The 26,661-nt window shown below is 34.5% G+C and overlaps 1 protein-coding gene across 9 annotated transcripts in view; it reads left to right on the forward strand.

Annotated features, from left to right (window-relative positions):
* Window positions 1-26,661, forward strand: part of SENP6 (SUMO specific peptidase 6) — a 117,673-nt gene that overhangs the window by 62,293 nt on the left and 28,719 nt on the right. For 5 of the 9 annotated variants that reach the window (XM_040643678.1, XM_040643679.1, XM_040643680.1 and 2 more), the window contains 7 exons: window positions 4,551-4,696; window positions 9,532-9,919; window positions 15,222-15,454; window positions 18,441-18,611; window positions 24,815-24,848; window positions 25,239-25,433; window positions 26,433-26,659. In XM_040643678.1, the coding sequence (XP_040499612.1) occupies window positions 4,551-4,696; window positions 9,532-9,919; window positions 15,222-15,454; window positions 18,441-18,611; window positions 24,815-24,848; window positions 25,239-25,433; window positions 26,433-26,659 (1,394 nt within the window). The remainder of the gene's footprint in view (window positions 1-4,550; window positions 4,697-9,531; window positions 9,920-15,221; window positions 15,455-18,440; window positions 18,612-24,814; window positions 24,849-25,238; window positions 25,434-26,432; window positions 26,660-26,661) is intronic. The other 4 variants (XM_040643682.1, XM_040643684.1, XM_040643685.1 and 1 more) reach the window with 2 other exon arrangements.

Genomic DNA, 26,661 nt, shown 5'->3' on the forward strand with positions numbered 1-26,661 from the left:
AAATTTAAGAGCTGTTAGTAGAATTCCTTGAATGTGAGGAAGGAGGTACTATAAGAAGTCAACTATTACTTAGATTTCAGCTTTGATGTCTGGGAAAATAAATGTGTTTGAACTGCCAAAGGCTGAGAAGGTGGAATTCACTTAGTGTAGCTCTGTGTGATTATAATAACAAGAATAATTATATAGGCTTCTTAACTCAATATTGTATATCAAACTCAGAAATATTATAAAATGTCCTTATTTGAAAAAATTAAAAGATAGGATATTGAAGATAGGAATATGGAAGTTTTTAACAAAGTTGGGATTATGTAGGTAGAACACTTTTATTTGTAGATTCATCAACTTGTGTTTAGAAGTGCATATTATCTTCTTGCATACTTAAATCTTTGCTGGTAAAATCAGATTGTAATAAATATTGTCCTGTTTTTGTTGCTCACTTAAAAATTCTAATTATATCCTTAATGAAAATTATTAAATTTACATTGAAGAATGAGGAAAATCCTTTTGTATTTCCTGAACATAAAAAACATTAGGCTGCGTATTAGTTTAGTTTCCTTCATCTAAACAGTTGTAACCAGTGTTTGAGTTAAAATATTTTTCTCATTACGGGGCGCCTGGTGGCTCAGTCGTTAAGCGTCTACCTTCAGCTCAGTGTTACGGGATCGAGCCCCACATCAGGCTCGTCCGCTGGGAGCCTGCTTCTTCCTCTCCCACTCCCCCTGCTTGTGTTCCCTCTCTCGCTGGCTGTCTCTGTCAAATAAATAAATAAATAAATATATTTTTAAAAAATAAAAATAAAATTTTTTTCTCATTACTAATTATTTTTTTTATTTTGAGGGGGAGAGGGAGGGAGAGGCAGAGGGAGAGCTCGGCACAGGGCTCAGTCTCAGGACCCTGAGATCACAGCCTGAGCCAAAACTAACAGTTGGACGCTTAGCTGACAGAGCCATTCAATCTCCCTTCTTACTACAAATCTAAGAGGAGTGACAACTTAGAAAAAATGTGTGTGTGTGAGAGAGAGAGATTGATTAATTCAGTTGATTGATTGAGTCAGTGTGAAAAGTGCTTCTGCGGCCTTACTAACACAGAATAAGCTGAAGAGAATATTGGTACACTTGACAAAAGTGGTCCACAGTGTGGAGATCCTGGTGAGGAATGAAAAAGACTAGAGCTACCAGGACATGACTACAGGGCTACAACTTAAAGTTCGGGTTATTCTTTTATTAATAATATTTTTATTGAAGTATGGTTGACATAAAATATCACATTAGTTTCAAGTGTATAACATAGCGATTCGATGACTGTAATAATTACACTGTGCTCATCACAAGTGTAGCTACTATCTGTCACCATACAACACAGTTACAATACCACTGACTTGATTCCCTGTGCTGTACCTTTTATCCTTGTGATTTATTCATTCCATAACTGGAAGCCTATATCCCCTAGTCCTCTTTACTCATTTTGCCCACCCCCCCTCCCTCTTGGCCACCATCGGTTTGTTTTCTGTATTTATGGGTCTGTTTCTGCTTTTTGTTTGTTCGATTGATTTTTTTTAGATTCCACACATAAGTGAAATTATAAAGTTTTTCTATTTGATTTATTTTGCTTAGCACAATACCCTCTAGGTCCATGTTGTCACAAATGGCAAAATTTCATTTTTTTATGGCTGAGTAACATTCGTGTGTGTGTGTGTGTGTGTGTGTGTGTGTGTGTGTGTGTGTCTCGACATAGGGGTAGACAAATCATTTTAAATTAGTTGTTTTTTTTTTTTTAATTCTTTGGGTAAATACCCAGTAGTGGAATTACTGGATCCATGGTATTTCTCCTTGTTAATTTTTTGAGGAACCTCCATACTGTTTACCATAGGGGCTATACCAGTTTACATTCCCACTCATAAAGAAAGAATTCCCTTTTCTCCACATCCTCATCAACACTTGCATTCTGGCTGGCATGTGAGGTGATATCTCACTGTGGTTTTGATTTGCATTTCCTGATTATTAGTAATATTGATTCATCATCTCATGTGTCTGTCTTTGGAAAAGTGTTCAGATCCTCTGCCCATTTTTTAATTGGATTGTTTTTCTTTTTGATTTTGAGTTGTATGAGTTCTTTATATATTTTGGATATTAATCCCCTATCAGATAGTATCATTTGCAATTATCTTCTATTCAGTAGGTTTCTTTTTCATTTTGTTGATGGTTTCATTTGCTGTGCACAAGCTTTTATAGTCCCAAGGCACCTGGGTGGCTCAGTCCCTTGAGCATCTGCCTTCACCTCAAGTCTTGTTCCTGGAGTCCTGGGATCAAGCCCTGTGTTGGGGTTCAATGAGTCTGCTCAGTGAGTCTACTTCTCCCACTCTCTCTGCCCCTCCCCCTGCTTGCACTCTCTGTTTTGTGCTCTCTCTCTCAATAAATAATAAAATAAAATCTTTTAAAAAAAAGAGAGATGTCTCCTTAACATTTCTTGTAAGGTAGTTTAGTGATGATGAACTTTAACTTGTGTTTGTCTGGGAAACTCTTTAATTCTCCTTTAATTCTGAATGCATATCTTGCCTGGTAAAGTCTTCTCGGTTGTGGGTTTTTTTCCTTTAGCCCTTTGAATATTATCATACTACTCCCTTCTGGTCAGCAAAGCTTCTGCTGAAAATTCAGCTGATGGCTTTATGTGGTTTCCCTCTTATGTAACTATTTGCTTTTTTTCTTGCAGCTTTTAAGATTCTCACTTTATTTTTAATCTTTGACATTTTGTTATCTGTTTTGGTGTGGACCTCTCTGGGTTCATATTGTTTGGGGCGCTCTCTCAGTGCTTCTGGACCTGGATGTCTGTTTCCTTCCCCAAGTTAGGGAGGTTTTCAGTCATTATTTCTTAAATTATTTGCCCCTTTTTCTTCCTTCTTGGGCCCCTATAATGTGAATGTTAATATGCTCGATGTTGTCCCAGAGGTTCCTTAACCCAACCTTTTTCTTCTTTTCGCTGTTCAGCTTGGGTACTTGGCATTAACATATCTTCCAGATTGGTCATCCATTCTACTGCATTCTCTAATCTGGTGTTGATTCCCTCTAATGTATTTTTAATTTTGGTTATTGTATTCTTCAGTTCTGATTGGCTCTTTTTAAAATTTTTTATCTCTATGTCAAAGTTGTTGTTTTGTTCATCCACTCTTCTTTCATGTCCAGTGAGCCTCTTTATGACGATTACTTTGAATTCTTCATTGGGTAAATTGTATATCTCCATTTCATTTAGTTCTTTTCCTGAGGTTTTGTCTTACTCCTTTTTTTGGAACATATCTCACTGTGTCCTCATTTTTCTGACTCTTTGTGTTTGTTTCTGTGTATTGAGTAGGTCAGCTACTTCTGATCTTGAAAGCAGTGGTCTTATATAGAAGGCATCCTATGAGGTCAGGTAACACATTCACACCTAGTCATAGAAACAGGTGCTCCAGGGGTATCCCTCCATAGGTTATGTATACACCTTCCTGTTGTGACTAAGCCATAACTTTTGTGGGGTGCATTGGTGGGCAGGGCTGGCTGAGAGGCCTGGCTGTGGCTGTGGTGGCCTTGCTGATGGATAAGGTTAGCTCTTGGCACACCTGGCTGAGAGGTCTAGCTGCAGCTGCTATGAGTGTGGTTGTAGGAGAGGCACTGTCCCTGAGGGGTTGCTCACTGGGTATGGTGTTGTGGGAGTTGCTTTGGAGGCAGTCCGGGTGGGTCCACAGACAAATGCTGGGGAGGGGTAAGCAGTGCTAGTAAGGTAGATAGATAGTGTCAGAACTGGTACCTGTAAGTGTCTGGTCAGTAAGGCTGAGGAAGGGCAAGAAAAATGGTGGTTCCCAGTATTTTCATTCTTAGAAAAACCTCCTGTATATCCCTGTCCCTTCCACACATGTCCTAAACTTGGTCAATGAATCTCTCTTATACAACCCATGTACTTTTCAAAGTGCTAAATGATACAGTGCACTGGCCCTTTAAGAGCAGGTTTTTTTTCTTGTAGCCCTCCAGCTTTCCCAGAGTTAAGGCCTACTGATTTTCAAAGTTCTTAGAGTTAATCCCTGCCGATTTTCAAAGCCAGGTATTATGGTGGCTTGGCTTCTTGGTGTGCTTCCCAGAGTTAGGGTGCCTAACTTGATCCCCTCACTCCTCAGTGAGGACCTTCACACCTGTGATAGCTCCTCCCACTTTTGGGTCGCCTGTGGGGGATTTGGTTCCCAGCTGCATCTCTGCCTTCATACCCTTCTCAGTGTGCCTTTTCCTTTATTTTTTTAACTGTGGAAGATCTGTTCTGGTAATCTTCCAGTCATTTTCAGAGTTGTAATGTATGTAGTTGTTGGCTTGGTGCCTGAGGGAGGAAGTGAGTTCAGGATCCTCTTACTCAGCCATCTTTCCCTACTCCCAAGTTGTCGTTACTCTTTATTATACACGTTGTGAAACATTAATTTATTTTAACCAAAACATAACTTGATAATATAAATTAGCATTGTTTATAGCAAAGATCATGAGGAATTTATAAAATTTAATTTCAGTACGTTTGTTTTTTTCTCTTAACTTTAGATCGTGTAATGAAGAAAACTGAAGAGTCTGAATCACACCTGGAGTCTGAAATTAAAAGGAAAGTACCACAGAAACGTCACAGTAGCACATTTCAGTCTCCACCTCCTCTGTCTCCTGCTTCAAAAAAATGTTTAACTGATTTAGAGGTGGGTGGAGAAATTATTCTTTGTTGGTAATCAGTTGGTATTTTTATCAATACTATTTTTAGTACTTACTAAATTCTAGGTGATCTTTTCTTACAGGACTAGAAAAGACCTAGAAAAGTTATTTAAGCAAATTTTTCTGCCTTCATTATGTCATTTTTTTCACTGTCCAAAATGTAGAATGCGTATCTTCTGAAAAGAATTGATCAGTGCCTTCCTGCAGCATACTCCAAATAATAGCTGTCAACCAGAAATACTTCGAAATAATTTAAAATTTACAAAAAGTTGAAGAAATAACAAAAAGACTATCCATATACCCTTCTATTAGATTCTCTAGTTTTCCACATTTGATATGTTGTTTTCCCTCCCTCTGCTTTCCTTCCACCTTCCGTGTGTGTGTGTGTGTGTGTGTGTGTGTGTGTGTGTGTGTTTCTGCACCATTTGAGGATAAGTAACGGATATGATCCCCATTTATCACTTAATACTTTAGTGCATGTTTCCTTAAAAAAGGCAGGGGAAAGGGTGGAGAGGAGGCATTTTCCTATATAACCAGAGTGCAACTGTCAAAATTTAAAAATTAACATGGATCCAAAATTACTGTCTAATCTACAAACTCCATTCAAATTTCACCTAATTAATGTCCTTTATCAGAACAGGATCCAATTCAAGATTGTGTTACATTGATCTTCAGTCTTCTTAATTTGGAATAATTCCTTAGTCTTTCCATGTCTTTCATCACCTTGATATTGTGGAGAGTATGATGTTTCTTCATGATTTATGCATTTTCAAGAATCCTCTGAAGTGATTCTGTACTCTTATCATTGCGTCATATCTGATTGCATACAGTGTTGATTTTCACATTATTAACTTTTATCTTAGGATGTACTCTCCTAGATTTGTCCACTGTAATTAGTAGGTATTTCTTATTTATTAATAAGATGAGCTACTGTAAGGTAGAGGGTTTCCTTATCTTATATTTACCTATGTATTCCTTTATATCAGCACAAATGTATAGGTTCTTTTTTTTTTATTGAAGTATAGTTCACACAACATGGATTCTTATTCAAAAAATTATATTCTGTCACTGTTATTATTTTGGTGCTCAGATTGTCCCAGTCTTGGCCCCTGGGAAGTTCTTTAAGCTGGCTTCTCTTTTATTTTGACATATCCACATCATTCTTTGAGAGCTTCCCTTAATTTTTGATGTAACCAGATGGTTTGTGTTTTCTCTGTCGCAGCTCTAGAGTCATTCGTTTCTCCAAGGAGCCATTGTTCCTATAAGTGGTGGGAAGATATTTGGGCCTTAGTTATGCTCATTGCTACTTGGTATCATGTTTATAGGCCCTCTCAGTGGACAAAACTAGTAAATATATGTGTGTTTATGTTAGTATTTAGTACATGTTAAAATCCATGAATTAGTCTGGAGCTGCCTTGAGATTGAAGCAAAAAAAAAAAAAAAAAAAAAAAGCCCCCTAAAAAATAATAAAATAAAATCCATGAATTTATCCTGATAATTCCAATTCTAGTCTAAAACCACAGTGTTTATTTTAGTCTTTCCCACTTTGCATGTTTGTAACTTCCTTCTCTAAGAAACCTGACTTCATCATGTCCAGTGTATTTTACTTATCGGAATTTTTTTAACATCCAAAATAAATCCTCCTTTTACTTTTCACTTCCATGCCAGTTGTTCTTACTCTGTTCTTAACATAAAGAATAGATTCTACCCACCCTCTATGTAATTTTTAATTCTTAGACAAGATTAGTGGGTTTTTTTCCCCACAGTAGTCTGTGAAATGCTCTTCTCTGTACTGCTTATAAGAAAACACGATATATGATATTTAATGAGATTATACATCTTAAGGATATTTACTAAAAATGATGTCTCAGTGGTATCTCATCAGAGACAGGCTCATTATTATTAATATAATTGGTTATTATTTATGTGTGAAGCCTGGCAGATAGTATGTATTAGTGATTTGGATTTATTTTGTTTTGTAAAAGTCTACCTACCAAAAAGGGGGAAATAAGACTTCAGTCTTTGTTTTCCAGAAGAAATTGTATCTAATATGAAGTTGTTATGGAAGTGTATACAACTTTATATACACTTCACTAAAAGTAATTGAGCAGTATTGAGATTCTAGTTTTGAGATTGGTAGCTTGATAAAATTCTGAATCTGTAGTTTTTATCATGAAAAATTAAGTATTATATTCGGTTCAGCTAATCTGCATTTTGTTTTTTAATTGTTGCAAATAGTTCTAAGGTATGTATTTCTTAGCTGATGGAAGGCATATGATAGCTCACAGTATATTTCATTCTGTATTTTAATATCAGAAATTTTAATAGTGTATGCTTTTTCTGTTTAATATCAATTTTATAAAAGGAAATATGTGAAGTATCTTCTTTTCATGGGGTTCTGTTCATTGAAATATGTCCTATTAATCTTTGTTACAGACAGTGAAAAATTGGAGTCAGTTAGTACCCAGCTTTATCATTTTCATTATAAAAATAGTGGGGTTTAGATTTTTCTTAGACAATTAGGTATTTTATTGCAGGGTGGTATGTAGGTGGGGACTGCTCCTTTATTTATGAGTTTCCCTTTTAGGTGCAGTAAGACATGGCCAACCATTTGCAGTTCATTAGGGAATAATTGCATTATTTCATTTAAATATGCAGTTGACCCTTCAACAACTCAGAAGTTAGAAGTACTGATCCCCTGAACAGTTGAAAATCTGCATATAACTTTCAACTCCCCCAAAACTTCATTAATAATCTGTTGACTGGAAGCCTTACCAACAACATGAGCGATTAACACATATTTTGCATGTTACGTTATACTGTATTTTTACTATAAAGTAAGAGAAAAGAACATGTTAAGAAAATCATAAGGAAGAGAAAATACATTTATAGTACTGTACTGTATTTATAAAAAAAATCATCATGTAAGTGGACCTGTGCAGTTCAAACCTGTGTTAACTATACTATTATTTCTTTCCCTTACTGACAGTAGGCTAAAATTTCAGAGTTAGATAATCTGTCCCATATTTGTGTCTAACCAGTTGTTTGCATAGTTCTCCTGCTAACTGTGCGTCCTAAATACACAGGGCCCTATCAAAAGTGCTATGAGAAAAAAATTCCTTAGACGTAGACTCCACAAGTAGTATAACTGAATTCTGCTATGTACTGGCTGAGAAAGAGACATGGTTGTTGTTGTTGTTGTTGTTTTTAATCTACCTATGCAGAGATAGTGAGCTAATGTTCTGAGTTCAGCTTTGCCCTGGTTAAAGCTTGGTTTCGTTCTTTGTTGTTATCTGGGGTAGATTCTTGAATAGGTAACATGGTGTAATAGAACGGCTTTGTTGTGGATCACGTAGGACAAGGTAAATAATTTTTGTCAGTTTTTCCATCTTTAAAACAAGGAGATAAAACTAGAACAGTGGGCGTTAGACTTTCTTACGTACTTTTGAGTTATAAATTTACATAGAAGAAGTGCATAGACCTCCAGCATTTAGCTCAATGACTTTTGAAATTTATGTTTACACAAGTGATCATATATAACTACCACTTACAGGTCAGTCCTCCTACAACTGCTTGATGACTTCTATCACCTAAAAGACTTTTTTAAAAAACTGTGTAATCTCTTACATATTTTTAAGTTGACATTCAACATTTTTTGTTTCAAGTTTAAATAGTTACATAGGATGTAATAGTTGACACAGTAAAAGGAGTAACATTTTAAAATAAAGTGGTTAACTCACTTCCTTCATATATGGATCTGATAGCATCAAAATACTATAACACTTAATAATTATGGTCTCTTTCTATCATCTCACTGCCAGAAGTGTTTACCCACTTATTTTCTATGATATAAGGCTCGAAGTGTTTAAAAAAATTTTTTTAATTACTTTGGTTATTAATAGTAGACTTTTGATTAAAAATATGTTATAGTTTAAGTAATTATTTGACATAAAAAGTAAAATTATTGGAAATGCAGTTCTTAATTAGAAACATTGACTGTTTTCCTCAATTCCTGTGTCTGTGAATAAATATTATGTTACAAATTGTGACAGGATTCAACATCTCTCTATATTTTTCCTTCTTACAGTCATATGTGCTAAAGAACCTTTTTCACATAAATAACTACATGAGTATGAAAAGAATCTTGGAACTCCTAAACTATATGCCCTGAATAACAGGAAGCTCTACCATCAAAAATATTTTTAATAGTCTCACAGTTGTAACCTAGATTAGGCCTGCCTTAAAATATTTTTGAAGCAGTGTCTTAGAAATCAGTTTCTTGTAAAAGTTTTTGTTAACCAGTATTTAGAATTGATTTTTTTCACCATTTAAAATTGTCCTTTTGTTTGGTTTCATGGTTTTTATACTCCAGGGCAGTATAGCATTGTAATATTTCAAATGAAGTTGGGCTTTTTTTTTTTTTTTTTAAACTATGAGAACAGTTCTGGCAGGAGATAACTTTCCATCAGAGGCATAATCAAGTCAGATTTTGGAATGATATGTGGAGATTGAGGATTTAGATATTTATTCCATTAAGTTTATTTATGCTCTGTATGTCATAGAAGATCTTTATGTAGCCATTGAGTAGTAGACATGGTCCATTGTGAAGACTGTTGGACTTGATTGTCCCAAAAATTCCTTTCAGCTTCCTGATGCTAAATCCCAAGTAACATGATTGATGTATGTAGTTTTTAGCATTTTGTGGGAGCCTTGGTGATGATGATGGGGAGTAAGAGACTTAATTTTGAGATCTTACTTTTTATTCAATGATGTTGAAATAAAATGCCAAAGTCTTTTTTTTTTTATTCTTTTGGAACTTAAGGTTTCTAAACAGTGTGGATATTGTCCAAAATGTGGAAAAGAAAAGGAAAATCAGACCAAATGCCAAAGTTGTGGTATTCTTTTTCCTAAGGATTTGCAAAGAAATTGCAGACAAGCTATAACTTTGAGTGAATCTACTGGACCATTATTAAGAACATCAATTCATCAGAATTCTGGAGGACAGAAGTCACAAAACACAGCATTACCATCCAAGAAGTTTTATGGCAGCAGTGTGGGAAAGATTCCAGTTGATATTATTGTGAATTGTGATGATAGTAGACAGAATTATTTACAGACTAATGGGAAAGTCATTTTACCTAGGGCAAAAGTAGCGAAAATCACAAACCTGAAAGAAAGGAAAACAAGCCTGTCAGACCTAAATGATCCAAGTAAGTATTTTACTCCCTTTAGTATTACTTATATCGATCCAGTATTTTTTACATATATTTTTAATGTGAGCATGAGCATATTTGAGAAGTGTAGTTTTAATAGGTATCTCTTGTGTCAGTTATGTAACATGTTTTTTGGGTAGATGATTAAAACTGTCCATGTAGTTGGAAAATAACTGACTTTGTTCTCATCCTGTCCATCTTAAATAGTTAAAAAAAGAAAAGCACTGACCTTGGCCCAATTCATAGGTCAAATGCCAATGATGCCAAACTTTCTAACTTTGGCTCAGTTAATTTAATCTCTCTGATTTGCAAATGGATTATTTTCTGCCTGACAGTGTTTTTGAAGAAGTAAATAAAACATTTAAACTGCCTAGCATAGCCCAGTAAATAAAGTATTTGATACACAGAAAGGACTCAGTGAAAACTAGTTTCCTTGCCACTTTTACTCTTCCCCCAAATCTTTTTCTTACCTTTAGACATAGGTACATATATGTGTGTATATGAAATGTAGTCCTGTTTGTAATAAATAGCCAAAGACTGGCAACAATCAGGAAGTAGTTGAATAAACTATAGCATACATAGCTGTAAAAGGAGAGAAAGATCTCCCTTAATATTCTGTAGAGTGATTTCTGAGATCTTTAATAACATGAATAAGGCAGGGTACAGATCAGAGTGAATATGTGCTGTCCTTTATTTGTGAAGGATGGGAGAATGAATATAGGTTTTTTTAAATGGAAAGATATACCAAAAACTAATTCTAAAAAGTAGTTGGTTAGAAGGGAGGAAACAATTTAGGAATTAGGGATAGATGTTAGATATTTCCAAACATACTCTTTTTTTTGTAGATTTGACTTTGGAGCCATGTAAATGTTTTACATGATTATAAAACAAAATTAAATTGGAAGTTTAAAAAAAATAAAAACCAAGATGAAACTTGGTTGATGAACTTATTTTTGTATTTAGTTGGTGGCTTGAACACACAGAAGAATTATTTCAAATGAATTTAAGTTAAAATAATATTGTGGTTATACATTCCTAATGTGATATATTTTAAGGTTAACTAGAACTACAAAGAAATCCTAAGTGTACTTAGTAATATTGTGATTAATAATATTGGTATTGTTATTTTTAAACTCATATATTATGATAAAGCAAATAAGCAATTATTATCCCCAGAAACCAAGATTTTCAGTGTTAGTGAAAAGGAGTTCAAAAGTAAAATCAGAGAAGTAAAAGTCCCATAATTTTAAACTTGAATTGGAGATAATAGTGTGAGAGTATCATATATATTCTCTCAAATAGAAATGAACGATCCTAGGTCCCATATTTGTGTTTTTGAATACCATTTCTCAGTAGAAATAGCTAGAACTTCTCAGAGAAATGGCTGACTCCAAGACCAGAGNAGGAATGTATTTAATAAATCTAGATCATCTACTCATATCAGGAAGCATGGAAGCAGTCAAAAACGACTGTGGACATGTCAGAAGGACACGGGAGCTAAAAAGAAAGGGCTCCTACTGATCAGTAGTGGTACTACTTGGGTCACAGAAGGTATCATAACTACTATTTATTGAAATATGTCACATATATTAAAATTAATTACAATGATAATTAAAATTAATCATAATGATATCCCTCCCTAATCCCCCCAAAAGAAGAAAAGCTCTCCATTGGTTACATTTGGAGGTTGCTTAGGTTCCAAATCATTACTTTAAAAACTGGTAAATAAAAGGGGATAAAATTAAAAAAAAATTTTTTAACCTGGGAAATATATCAAGTTCAGTTTGATTCAATATAAAAACCTTAGCTCATACCAGTACGTTATCTTATTTTTCAGAAAGAACTCAGGGGCACCTGGGTGGCTTAGTTGATCAAGCATCTAAGTCTTGGTTTCAACTCAGGTCATGATCTCAGGGTCGTGAGCTTGAACCCCACATCAGGCTCTGCGATCAGCTTAGAGTCTGCTTGAGATTCTCTCTCTCTCTCTCTCTCCTGCCCCTCCGCTCATGCTCTCTCTCTCTCAAATAAATTTAAAAATCTTAAAAAAAAAAAAAAGAATTTGGTTAAAAAAATGATTACTGTGTGATGAGTGTCTAACCAACATTCTGTTATATTATGATGGTGTTGGTATTTGGTGAATATTTTATGATATATTTTAGTGTTATACCAGTACAATATTAAATATTGTTAATGTCATTTGAATCTTTCCTAATGGTGAGGTTTTTACATTTTAATGGTTAGATATGAAGAACACTCTCACTAGGTAGTTACCGGGTACTATTACTGAGCCAAATGTTCTATAGGAAACTTAGCATCTTAAGGAGATTTCTAGGATGAGAGAACTGGAAGTTAATAAGGCTAAGGGTGATAAGTAAAAAATAAATAAATTCATGTGGTTGAGGTGCCTTAAGTGGTTTACTATTCAGAGCTTAACCTAGGACCATATCAACCATGAATTAAAATCATAAAGCATAAATTTCCCTCCCCAGCTCATAAAAGAAAAAAAAAAACAATTGAAGACTAAGTATTTCCCATTAAAATACATGGAAAAATATGTTTTAAGAACATTTTGTATTAGTAATAAAAATATCATTTATTGAATGCTTAATGTGCCTTGCTTTGTGATAAAGGTATATACACTAACCAGTTCTGGTTTTTACAGTCATGTGAGGTAGGCATGAATACATCCCATTTTATAAATGAGGCAACCTAGGCTTAAGGAGATTAACTTCTCAATATTATATACTTAGGGACTATTGGAGTTTAGATTTTAATAAAACATTTTTCTGGTTCTAAAGTCTGTTTTCCTTATATACTTAATCATTCTTAAATTTTTATTCCTATTAAAGTAGTTTATTATAATGGAATTTTTATTATGTCCTGGGTGGTCAAATAATTAATAAAATGTACAGTGTCTCAAGTAATTGTGATAAATTCTGTGTAGAAAAATGAAGCAAGATCCAGGGAATAGAGCGATAATTGTTAGGTGTCAAGATGAGGAAGGGTGCTATTTTAGATAGGTGGTAAAATAGGCACCTTTGATGAAGTAACTTTTGAAGAGAACCCAGAATGAAGTAAGGAGAGGGATGTGCTGAAATGTATAGGAACAAGATGGAATATAAGTACAAAGATCCTGTATTAACATGCTTGGGTTGCCATAACAAAATACTGTAGACTGAGTAGCTTAAACAACAGAAATTTATTTTCTCACAGTTCTGGAGGCTGACAGTCCAAGATCAAGGTGCCATCACTTTGTAGACAGCCACCTCCTCACTGTGTCCTTATGTGTCCTTTTTTCTATGCTTGCAAAAAGAAATCTGCATTTCTTCTTTTTATGAGGACACCAGTCCTATTAGATTAAGGCCTCACTTTTATGACCTCATTTAGCCTTTGTTACCTTCTTATTGGCTGTATCTCCAAATACAGTCACAGGGGGGTTAGAGCTTTAACGTATGAATTTTGAGGGGACACAGATCATCCATCATAGACCCTGATGCAGAATCTTACATATCACATAGAATGTATTCTATATATAGAATGAAATGAGCTATCAGAACAAGATTTTTAAGTATATGGTGTCTTCGCACACTTCCCATTTGCTTTGCAATTGTGGTGTCATTGAGCACAACCCTCATTTATTTTAAGTTAACAAAACAAGAGCAATGTAGTATGATTTGCAGCATTGGGGCTTTAAAATGAATTTTTTTATATAGTAGATATAGAGGTGTCCCTGAAGCACCATAAAAATAATTATCATTAGAACAGTACGCTTCCCCTTTAATATATAATACGTATCCATATGGTTTTTCGTAAATATATTATGCAGTTCATGAACTTTTTTTAAAGCTTATATATGTCAGGCACTGTGCTAAACCTTTTGTATATTAAATCATTTGTTCTTGTGACAGTTCTTTGAAATAGGTACCATTTTTGAGCCTAATTTCACAGAGAAGAGAAACTGAGGTAAATTAAAAACCCTAACTTTCAAATATGTATAAATCTGCTTAGACCTGCTAATCTGGCCTGTTAGATTTTTTTTTTTTTTTTGTTAAAGAAATAGGTCCAAAAGGATCCAGTTTGGCATTTGCTTCTGAGACCAGACAACAAAATAAAAAAGCCAAGTGGAGTGATGCTGGGATTATGTCTCCCTGGAGCATGTGTATTACTCAAAAAATATTAACCAAACATTTACCTGTGGGATTTTAAGAAAGAAAATTGCTTATACAAGTTTATATGTTCTTCAACATGATTTTTTGAATTCTTTTTCTTCACCAGGTGGTTTTAGACTCCGGGAATATAGCAGTGAACAAGGCAATGATCCTGCTCTCTCATAGCTTATATGTAGTGGGGAAAGAGCAAGTAAACATCTACAACAAAAAACAATAGAAAATTTATAGCAGTTGTTGTGAATATGCCAAGTATCTGGATGCTTACTTTAGATGGGATAATCAATCAAAAGGCTAATATTTGATGACAAAAATGCAAAGTGTTAGGGGAATTGCAATCCAGACAAAAACAAGCTGTGGAGTTTGAGGAACAGAATATAAGTGGATTATGTGCCTGGAGCAGAAAGAGGGGGAAATGGAGTAGTATAAGAAAGTTGAAGTAGGCAGTGGCTAGATTATGTACATTTATAAACCATAGTAAGGAGTTAGGGTTTGACTCAAGTGCATTGTGAGTGGCTGTGGGGAATTTTGATACAAAGATGAGTTTGATAAGACCAATAATGAGTAGAAGGTCTAAGAGCAAATTCCCTTCATAATATCTTTTCGTGCCGCATTCATTTACTCCACAGAATTTACTGAGCAATGAACAGTGGTCCACGTTCTCCCAAGGACCAATTATGATTTTAGTGATTTCCTGTGTGGAATAAAATTATTTGGTCCCATGGAATTCCACACACATTTATAATGCATGCTGTTTTGTGAACAGTTTATATGCAGATTATCTTCATTCTCGAGACTTTCTAGAACTCTGAAGTAGATCTATGATAAATGTTCAAATTTTGCTGTAACTTGTGTATTTTTCCTGTGTGGGTGATGGTAATGGACTACAGAATAATTTCTTATTTGTATATTCTTAATTTTAAGAAAAGACAGTTCTTATGCTTTCTTCATTTTTGTCTCCAAATTGAACTTTTCATCAGATAGAACGGATTATATCTTCATTCGTTTTTATTAATCTCAGTTCTGGAAGAGATCCAAAGCAAATTTGGTATATTTCCCGCTTTGGTAGAATATATTTACATATTTAACTGACAGAAATGAAATACCTGAAGTATTTAACATTTTCTTTATAGTAATTTTGTCCAGTGATGATGATGATGATGACAATGACAGGACTAACAGAAGAGAAAGCATATCTCCTCAACCTGCTGATTCAGCATGTTCTTCCCCAGCACCATCCACTGGAAAAGTGGAAGCAGCACTAAATGAAAATATCTGTAGAGTAGAGCATGAACTAAGAAGCATTCCAGCAGATTCAGAGTTAAATACAGTTACATTGCCAAGAAAAGCAAGAATGAAAGACCAGGTACTTTTCACATTTATCGACATTTATTCAGATTAAGTCCCCCCTTTAGGATGTAAATACTTTTTTAGAGGGAAATTTGGCAGTGTCATTAGGAGAAAATGATAAATTATTCATTAAGTGGGGCTTAAAATAACCGATTGGCAGATTATTTAAAAGAACATTAAAACATATGCAAAAATAAATTTCTATTAAGTTAAAAGCTTAAAATGTGAAAAATTCAACAAGAAGAAACAATATCAACTTTATAGTGAAATTTAAGTATGAACAAGTATATTTGTATAATCTAGTGGACAGGGAGAAGTCATTTTTAACTTGGATGTATTATACTATGATACTATTGTTTTGCTGTGTTTTATTTTATATCTTAATATATAGAAATCTCAAAATTATGTCAATAAATGGATCTAGAAAGGAATGTTTGTAATTTGTAATCTAAAGATAGAAAAAGACAAAAAGGGGAGAAAATTCAGATGAACTTAACACTTTCGAAATTAATACAAAATCAATTAATATGGACTGCTGGCTAGACTCCGGAAAGGGTACTTTTCTGATTTGCAGGTGGAAAAGAAAGTTGTTATGGCCTTTTGGGAAAGCAATTGTAAAAACATCTATTAAAATTTTTGAATGTGTACTGAATGACCAAAATATTCATTGCCTAGACTCAAGAAGAAACTTCTCCTTACAGAAAGGGAGTATCTAAGACTGTATGTGTAAACATGATTATTGGCAAGCAAAATCATTGTTCATTAATATGGAAATGGCTGAAGAAATTATGGTACTGTTATGCAGTCATTTACTAAGAGAGCTGTATAAATGTTTACATGGTAGTGGTAGGTAGGAATACCAAGTTACAGATATATGCATATTTTTTAAAAACTTTTTTAAAAAATTAAAAAACCTCATGTTAAAAAATTACATATGTGCATACATAAATGTCAGGAATTGTTATCAGTATAGATAAAAATACGGAAACATATACTTGGTTGTTAAGGTGGAAAATAAATGAAAAACAAAGTAACTATAATGATGATAGAAGCCTATGGATTACTATTTTTAATAAAATTTTGGGAATGCTTTTTCAAGCATTTCAGCCAAGCAAAAATAGTAAATGAAGAGATGAATATATTTTATTAAATGGAAAGTACGGAACAGTGTACCAAAACACCATAAACTGAATTTGATAGGTAAATGTGAGTGGGGGGAAAAGCAGTGTGAACCGTGTGACAGTGTGAGTTGGTCCTTTATGTATTTTTTGTTTCTTAAAAATCAAGAAATGGAAGCAAACCATAGAAAAATAAGTAAATGAATAGAGTTTTAGAAAGGTAATGAAGTACTGAAAATGAAATTAAAATACATTTTGTTAACCGTCAGATCATGGAAAATCTTTGAAGTATATAATAGTGTTCATTTTGGTTAGTGTTTGGAGAAATGGAAAGTTGAATGTGTAAATTGGTAAAGCTATGCTGGAGGGCAGTTTGGCAGTAGTTATATATATACCATGATTTAGCTGCAGAAATGCTTGGAGGAGAATACTGTGTCATGGGGTAAGGTCAGAAAGAACTCACATGTCCAGCCTAGGAGGGTTCAATTAAATAAATAATGGATTTCCATATAATGGAATTTGTGGGTGAACAGTTTTCATACTGGCACACTTAATAATAAGGGTTCCTCAGTGCTCTTTTAGAGGCTTCTTGGGAGGTTGTGGACCAGCACTTCTGGACTCAGTCTCTCCACTTTGGATTTAACTGGAGCAGCTCTTAAATTATGTATTTTATTATTGAGCTGAATAACTTTCATTTGAAGAAATAATTCTGAAACTAAAAAAAAAAAGCTTTTAAACCTCTTTAATAGGTTTCTATTAATAAGTTGGGAAAATACTCATGATTAATCTGTTAATAAGCCTGAAAAAGCAGTTTGCAGAAATTGTGTGTGTGTGTGTGTGTGTGTGTGTGTGTGTGTGTTGTGTTCATACATATTTTTTCTTATGCCATACATCATAGAAATGTCCCTAGAGGGACAATGGGAGAATACTGCCTATCTCTATGCAGTGGATTTTTTTTTCTTGCTTTCTATCAAGATCATGTTTTATTCTTGTGATAATAATACAATTTTTGGCATAACTTCAGTACCATTAAGTTATATACTCAAAATAATATTTTATATTATGATTAATTTGCAGTGTGGAAGTACTGAAATCTTAACAGATCAAGTACTTTAACATTTTAAAATATATAAAGAAGGATCATTTTGTAAATGATCATTCCCCTAAGTACCTGTTTTCTGAAGAATTGATGATTTAGGGATGCCTGGATGGCTCAGTAGCTAAGCATCTGCCTTATGCATGGGTCGTGATGCTAGGGTCCTGGGATTGAGTCCCTCATTGGACTTCCTGCTCAGTGGAGAATCTGCTTCTCCCTCTGCCCCTGCCTTCCCCCTCCACCCCTGCTTGTGGTCTTTCTCGCTCTCACCTCTCTCTCAAGTAAATAAATAAAATCTAAAAAAAAAAAAAAAGACTTGCTGATTTAATCCAAGCATTGTAACCACTACCACTATTACTAGCTAACTTTCACCTAACATTTTACTGTGCATGAAGCACTATGCTAAGCTGCTTGTATACAGTTCATTTCTTAGTATTTTACAGTTTAGGAAATCAAAACTTAAGGAGTTGTTACTGTTTTAAAAATCAGATAATTAAAAGGTGGTATAGCTGTGATTTGAACCTAGGCAGTCTGATTCCCAAATTACCATTTCTCAATGCTGTGCTATTAATGGAATTTCATGTAATGACTAGATGAGGTATAGCTGGACAAAATAGGAAGGATTTCTATTACATGAAATCAGTAAATATTTATTCTCTGGTTGAAGTAAAATCAGTCTTTTATGTTTTGATAATTACATTTTTTATGTTACGTCTTTGCATATGTGTACTTAGTTTGCAGCCTTGTTTTAAATGCTTAATTAAATGAAAATTTTTTTTCTTTTTCAGTTTGGTAATTCTGTCGTCAACACACCTCTAAAACGTCGTAAAGTGACGTCTCAAGAAACTTCCGTTGATCCTGTATCTTTAAGCTGCCAAAGTTCCTTTGACAGTGTCATTTTAAACTGTCGAAGTATACGAGTAGGAACACTCTTCCGGCTATTAATAGAGCCTGTAATTGTAAGTATATTCTTAAGCTTTTTACTGTACCAGTTATGAGATTCAAAATTCCACAGCTAAGGCTAATATATAATATTTTAAAATTTGTAAATTAAAATGTTTAACTTAATAGGATATTAAAAATTATTTCAAGATTTCAGATTGCTTTAAGAGAATATAGACAAGTATAAACAGCTCCTTACAATAAAAATCAGTGGGTATAAACTTAACAATGTAATGTTCAAGGAAGTGACATATTCATCATAGAAAGATACTTATTCTCACTAAGTCCGAAAACAAGCATGTTACTGTCTTATTCTCCTGCCAGCTCAGTGCATGAAAAGAGTATTTTAAAGAATGATAACGAGAGAAATAAAGGATCCAAAAGCTTTGGAGGCTGCAGAAAAATGTCTTGCAGCATTAAGACTCTTAGAAATAGATTATTAGAATAAATTGCCACCCAAGAGGCATTGTGCTTTTGGACTAGTTTGGTGTCCACAAAGCCCAAAGGACTTAGTCCTTTATTGTACTTGTGATACCTGTTAATTCTGCTGCCACCAGTCTAATTCAAATGTGTATTTTCTATTTGAAATTTTAATATAATCTCCTTAACCAGTCTTAGTCATCATTTTTCTTTTTTCTCATTTATTCTACACATTATTTTCCTATAGCACTGCACTTAGTTTGTACCTTTTATTTTATAATGACTTAACTTGGTATCCCCAGCTGTCTGTTTTTGTCTGGTCTTTCAATCCTGGTCCCCTAGTATAGTTCCTTATACTAAAGCGGAGTCTTTAAGGAAATACATTGTATTACATCAGGAAAGTTAAAAGGTAGTTTTATTATTATTGAAATTATTTTAAGTAATAGTTACTTATTTTCTAGGAGTCATTGTTTCAGGATACAATATGATCTAAAGGGAAAAAAAAAGACCTATAAGTTAGTGTAGGAGAAAATGAATTATGTACCTGATTTCTTAATAGAGCAAAGCTGTATAGGAAACCTGTATTTTTTTTTTAATCATTAACTCCAACTTCTCACCATTAAAAAAAGTACTCCAGAGATTTAAAGCAAATTATATACAGACTACACTATCCAGTACCCAGTAACATTGTAACATACATCAAGGTTGTCAGGGATTTATGAAATTTGTGTTTTGTTACAAGTCTTCATAGTATAGATTATCTTTCCTGGTTTCTGTCAGTTAACAAAAATGTCATTCTAAGTCAAAATACCTCGAAAATTCTCAGGGGTACCCTCTAGGTTTTGTGGCTTTTCCCCCACATTAACACTGTTATTCAGAACTTTTCAATATGATAATTAAGGTTTTGCTGATAATTTAGACATTTGGTTGAAAGTTGCATATTTGGTCTCAAGGCTAGCTAACAAGAACTACATTAGGGCGCGTGGCTGGCTCAGTTTGTAGAACATCTGACACTTAATCTAGGGGTTTAAGTAATTTCCACACCTCAGAGATTACTTAAGAAAAAAAAACTACATTAAAATTGGAGTGAAAAATTTTTTACATAGATTTTAAAGTTTTTTGCATCTTAGGTTATATATGATCTAGTGAAGGAAACTAACTTCATGAATTTATTTTAAGAAATACAAGACAGGGACACCTGGGTGGTGCAGTCGTTAGGCGGCTGCCTTCGGCTCAGGGCGTGATCCTGGCGTTCCGGGATCGAGTCCCACATCGGGCTCCTCCGCTGGGCGCCTGCTTCTTCCTCTCCCACTCCCCCTGCTTGTGTTTCCTCTCTCGCTGGCTCTCTCTCTGTCACATAAATAAATAAAATCTTTTAAAAAAAAAATACAAGACAAAATTTTAAAAAAATTTTTAAAAAGGCAATATACGTAATATAAAATGTGTTCATACAGGTTTTTTTTTTAATGCTAAGTGAAATATTTCAGCCAATAAGTAATTGTGTTTATAATGTGGAATTTTGTAATCTGTGCTATTAACTTTCCTTGTACCATGGGATTTTTCCAGAGAACATTCTTTGATGAAGTATAATTAATCTATAATTTCTTCAGATAAACTATTAAAAATAAAGATGATTTGGGGTACCTGGGTAGCTCAGCCACTTAAGCATCAACTCTTGATTTTGGCTCAGGTCATGATTGCAAGGTCATGGGGATTGACCCTGTGTCAAACTCTCAGCTGGGCATGGAACCTCCTTGGAATTCTCTCTCTTCCTCCCCTTGCCCCTCTTCCTGCCCCTCTTTCTCTGTCTCTCTCTCAAAAAAAGTTTTTTTAATGAAAAAAAAACTTTTGACATTTTCTTCTTGAATATAACTTCCTTATGTTTTATAGTGAAATGATTTATCTGCCATGTCATCATTAATCTCAAACAGATTTTAAATGTTTTACTGTTTTATGTATTTTATCAAATCTCATTTATTATTGGGTAATTTAATTATTTTAAATTCATTCATTGCGAGAATTGGTACTATCTAGAAGTGCCAATTTTAAATCTTTTTACTATTTTTTTAAAGATTTATTTATTTGAGAGAGAGAGAGAGAGCATAAGCAGCGGGAGGAAGAGGGGCAGAGGGAGAGGGAGAAGCAGAGTCCCCACTGAGCGGAGAGCCTCATGCAATTCTAGGACTCTGGGATCATGACGAGTCAAAGGCAGGCACTTAAAAGTCACCCAGGCGCTGCTGTTAGGTTAGGTTAGCTTAGCTTAGGTTAGTCATGTTATGTTATGTTATGTTATGTTATGTTATGTTATGTTATGTTACATTATTTTATTCTTAGTAAGGTCTCTATGCCCATCGTGGGCTGAACTCATAACCCTAAGATCAAGAGTCACATACTCTACCAAGTGAGCCAGCCAATTTTATTTAAAAGTAGTACCTTTAAAAGTAAATACTTTTATTTTACAGGAAAATGGCTTACGTTATTAGGAATACCATATATACCCAAATATAGTGCAATTCCTCATTTTTCCAGTGAGAAAATTGAGAAGATACAAAATCAAGGTTTTCAGCTAACTTAAATTTAAAAACTGTTGGAGATGATGGTGAAATAGCCCAGTGTCTACTTGTAATTTAGTTACACACAAATTTTTAAATGACCGATACTTAGACATGCTTCTATTTTTACATCTCATATGACAGTGTTATTTAAATGCTTCCATGTTAGTGTTTATGTCATCCTTATTGCTACTTTTTAAGTCATCTAACATAATTTTTAAAGCCCATAACTTCAGCTTCTATGTATGTGGAATGTTTACCAAGCTACAAATAAGGTGCCTCCATTTAACATATTACCTTCAGGCAGTTTTTATAAGGTATGTTTTGTGACATGCTAGACTTTGCAGTTGTTGTAATAATTACTAAATTTATTTAATATTTCTTTGCTTCCTTTTTTTACATTGTGAAAATTTCTAATCAGAAAAGTTGTAATAATTTTACAGTGAACGCTCCTAAAACTCCAGCTAGATTCTGTCATTAGCATTTTACTAAACTTGCTTTTCATGTATCTATTCATCTTTCTATAGATCAATCCAACTTACTTATTTTTAAGTAGGCTCCACACCCATTGTGGGTCTTGAACTCAAAACCCTGAGATCCAAGAGTTGCATGCTCTACCAAGTGAGCCAGGCAAATTATGTCCACAGTCTAGAATGTCCAATTAATTAATTTTTAAAAATTTTAGTGAACATATAGTGCAGTATTAGTTTCTGGAGTAGAGTTCAGTGATTCATCACTTCTGTACAACACCCAGTGCTTATCACAAGCCCTCTTTATTTTTTATTTTTTATTTTTTTTTTTTTTTTAAAGATTTTATTTATTTGACAGAGAGAGAGAGACAGCCAGCGAGAGAGGGAACACAGGCAGGGGGAGTGGGAGAGGAAGAAGCAGGCTTCCAGCGGAGGAGCCTGATGTGGGGCTCGATCCCAGTACTCTGGGATCACGCCTTGAGCCGAAGGCAGATGCTAACGACTGAGCCACTCAGGTGCCCCAACACAAGCCCTCTTTAATACCCATCACCCATCTAGCCCATCTCCCACCCACTCCCTCCATCAATAACTCAGTTTGTTCTCTATTTTTAAGAGTCTCTTGTGGTGGTGTGCCTGGTTGGCTCAGTCAGTTTAAGTGTCTGCCTTCAGCTGGGATCATGATCCCGGGGTCCTGGGATCAAGCCCCCTGTCAGGCTCCCTGCTCAGCAGGGAGTTGTTTCTCCCTCTACCTCCTCCCTTCCCTCCCTTTATGCTCTCTTTCTCTCTCTCTCTCAAATAAATAAAATCTTTAAAAAAACAAAACAAAAGAAAGAGTCTCTTCTGATTTGGGGCACCTGGCTGGCTTAAGCATCCAACTCTGGATTTCATCTCAGGTCATGATCTCAGGGTTGTGAGGGTCGAGGCTGGTGTCAGGCTCCAAGCTAGGTGTGGAGCCTGCTTAAGATTCCTGATTCTTTCTCTGTCTTTCCTTCTGCCCCTCTTCCCCCTCTCTATCTCTCTTCCTCTCAAAAAAAAAAAAAAAAAAGTTTCTTGTGGTTTGTGCCCTCTCCTTTTTTTTTCTTTTCCCCCTTCCCATATGTTCATCTATTTTCTTCTAAAATTCACATGAGTGAATCATATGGTAATTATCTTTCTCTGACTTATTTCACATAGCATAATATGCTCTAGCTCCATCCACGTCATTGCAGATGGTCTCCAATTTATTTTTAAATGCATTTGGAAATTCTTGTCTACATTTTTCATTCTCTTAATGTAACACACAAAGTGAGTACTAATTCAGGATATAGTGGGCTTAATATATCTTCTCTGTTAAAATAATTTAGTTAGAAAATCACCTTTTATAACTACCAATAACAACTGATTGAGGCAAGATCTTCAGTGGATGCTAAAGCCATTAGCAGAAAGGTTATTAGGGAACAGGATAGTGACAAGCTTTCAAGTATCTCTCCACAGATTACTATTTAATTACTAAGGGAAAAATATATCTTAACAGCGGAAAGACCTGGCATGTTGCTTTTGCCAAGTGATTAAGCTTGTATCAGTAATGGGACAGCCTAACATCATGTGCCTTCCAGTATAATGTAGTAGGAGGTATAAAATATCACCTATATGCTATATTTGCTGGAAATGTGTGGCCTGAATTTTAAAATGAGGCAACACAAGTTCAAGATGTATATTTTGCAGAACCTAGCCTGGATTCTTCAAAGGTCATGTCATGAAGAACAGAAGGGGCATATTTCTGGTCCTAACTGGGGTAGACAAAAGAGACAAATGTAACCTAGACAGAATCATGGAAGTTAAAACACAATAAAAGGGGCTCCTGGGTGGCTCAGTCAGTTAAGCATCTGCCTTCAGCTCAGGTCATGATCCCAGAGTCGTGGGATCAAGTGCCACCTTGGGCTCCCTGCTCAGTGGGGAGCCTGCTTCTCCCTCTTCTGCTCCCCCTGCTTGTGCTTTCTCTCTCTCTGTCAAATAAAATCTTAAAATAAAACACAATAAAGAACAATTTTGATAATTGGGAAAGTTTGAGTAAGAAGTATATGTTGGATGGAATTAATCTTGATTTTCTTAGATATGGTAATGCTATTTTGGTTGTATAGGAGAATGTCCTTGCTCTTGGGAGATTTAGGGATGGAATATCATGATGCCCTCTGCTTGTTTTTTTTTTTTTTTTTTTTTTTTAAGATTTTATTTATTTATTTGACAGAGAGAGAGACAGCCAGCAAGAGAGGGAACACAAGCAGGGGGAGTGGGAGAGAAAGAAGCAGGCTCCTAGCAGAGAAGCCTGATGTGGGGCTCGATCCCAGAACCCCGGGATCACGCCCTGAGCCAAAGGCAGACGCTTAACAACTGCGCCACCCAGGCGCCCCCCTCTGCTTGTTTTATGCTGGTTTAGCAAAAGGGAGGTGTGTATGTACACAGAGTGATGGGGAGTAGGTGTGGCACAATTTTAACAGTTGGTGAGTCTAGGTAAGGATTATTCAGGATTTTATTGTAATATTCAGTCAACATCTCTTTGAAGGTCTAAGAAATAAACCAGTAATATAAGAAATGTTCTGAGTACTTGAATAAAAAGGTGTGAAGCTTGCCTTTCCGAAAGATAATTTGGAATCGGGGGATATCTCATATTTAAGTACATGGTAGATGGTTACGTTTTTCTGCCCTCTGTAGTCTAGGTCTCAAGTAATGTGTCATTGAGGTATTTGTAGCAAAATCTTCATAAGTCTGTGATTGGTACTAATTTATCTTACTTTTTAGTTTTGTTTAGATTTTATCAAGATACAGCTAGAAGGTAAGCTATTTTATGTCTTTTTACTCACTAAAGCTTTCTTTACAATAAAACACTTTATAGGAATATAATATTAAATGATATTCATAGAGTTCATGAAGATGATAAGTTATTACTTATATCTTCTTAACAAAGGGCATGTATCTTAATAGTATAATTTCATTCTGTAACATCATAAAACCTATGTTTAATTTTATAAGGATACTTCATTAGATTCCTCTTCATTTGGAAAAAATGTAGAAGTTTTATAAAGATTTTTTCATTTCCCACTACACTTAATATTTTTAGAGTGTAGCAAATATGTGATTAACTTTAAACTTGTATTTCCTCATAGTTTTTTCCATATAATTTTAAGAATTGATCCCTTTTGTAATTCCATTTATTCTCTCCCAGAACCAGAAAATGATCCTGTAGGGATTACTTTAAATACCTCTGATCTAACTAAATGTGAATGGTGTAATGTCCGAAAATTACCAGTCGTGTTTCTTCAGACAATACCAGCAGTTTATCAAAAGCTGAGCATGCAACTGCAAATGAATATGGAGGATAAAGTTTGGAATGATTCTAAGGGAACAAATAAATTAACAAGTAAGTTTGGTAGAACACATTATAATAATACATACAGTGCATTGCATAGCAGAGTGTGAGTGTGCTTTAATAGATTCCTTAGATGTGTATTATCTACAGTCCTTACAGTGATCTTGTAAGATACACAAGCACGTATATATAATATATTATAATTCCCATTTTATAAATTAGGAAAAAAGCCCACAGAAAGTGGAATTTCTGAAGATGAAACCCAGGTTTACCCATTTAAAAAGTTTTCAAAATGGGTTAAAACTCAAAAAAGGTTTGCACTCCTTATTTTAACACTGTAATCTGAGTAAAATGAAAAATTTTTAATGCACTGGTAGGAGTGCTAAGTGTAAATCAACCATATACTTCTGGAGTCCTTGAAACAGCCTGAAGAGGAAGTTTGCTGGCTCATAGAATAAGTCTTCATCTTCTACAATAATAGATGTAGTTCTCCAGTTTGTTTTGCTTCATCTCTAACAGTTATGACATAGCATGACTAATTATAAAGGAAATACTTTTCAGCAGTAATTGCTGTTTTAGCTTAATGATGAATAAATGATAGCTGCTATTAAAGCTGCAAGAATCGGCACATTAGTGAATTAGAGGTTTTTGCAGTTAAATTCTCTAGAGACATTAATAGTTCACCTGTCAGTTTCTTATTTGTGTTTGACAAAAATGTTAATAGATATATATTTAAAACTATATATGGATCCTATTAGATAAAATAGATTAGTTACATCCGTGAATATATTTGTTTTTAAGCTTGCTGCTAGGGTAATGTATTCTGGTTCCTTTTTCTTAATAACTTTTAGGTGACATTGTTAGGTGACACTGTCACTGGTCTTCATCCCAGTATTTATTAGGTATTCACTGTATACCGAACAGTATTTTGAACATTTACACCAGATTTCTGGTGATATCCTCGGAAACAACTAGTTGTTACTCTTTTTCTAGTATCTGTTTGCCTGTTTTTTTCCTTTAAGACTTAAAGTTATATTGATTTCTTTTCAGATTTCGAAGAACAATACATAATTTTAATTTTTCAAAATGGCCTTGATCCTCAGGCAAATATGGTATTTGAAAGTATCATTACTGACATTGGCATAAAGAATAATGTGTCCAATTTTTTTGCGAAAATTCCCTTTGAAGAAGCCAATAGCAGACTTGTTGCCTGTACAAGAACCTATGAAGAGAGCATCAAAGGAAGTTGTGTGCAAAAAGAAAACAAAATTAAAAATGT

The sequence above is a fragment of the Ursus maritimus genome, unplaced genomic scaffold (genome assembly GCF_017311325.1).
Source record: "Ursus maritimus isolate PB19 unplaced genomic scaffold, ASM1731132v1 scaffold_29, whole genome shotgun sequence".
In the NCBI taxonomy this organism is placed as follows: Eukaryota; Metazoa; Chordata; class Mammalia; order Carnivora; family Ursidae; genus Ursus; species Ursus maritimus.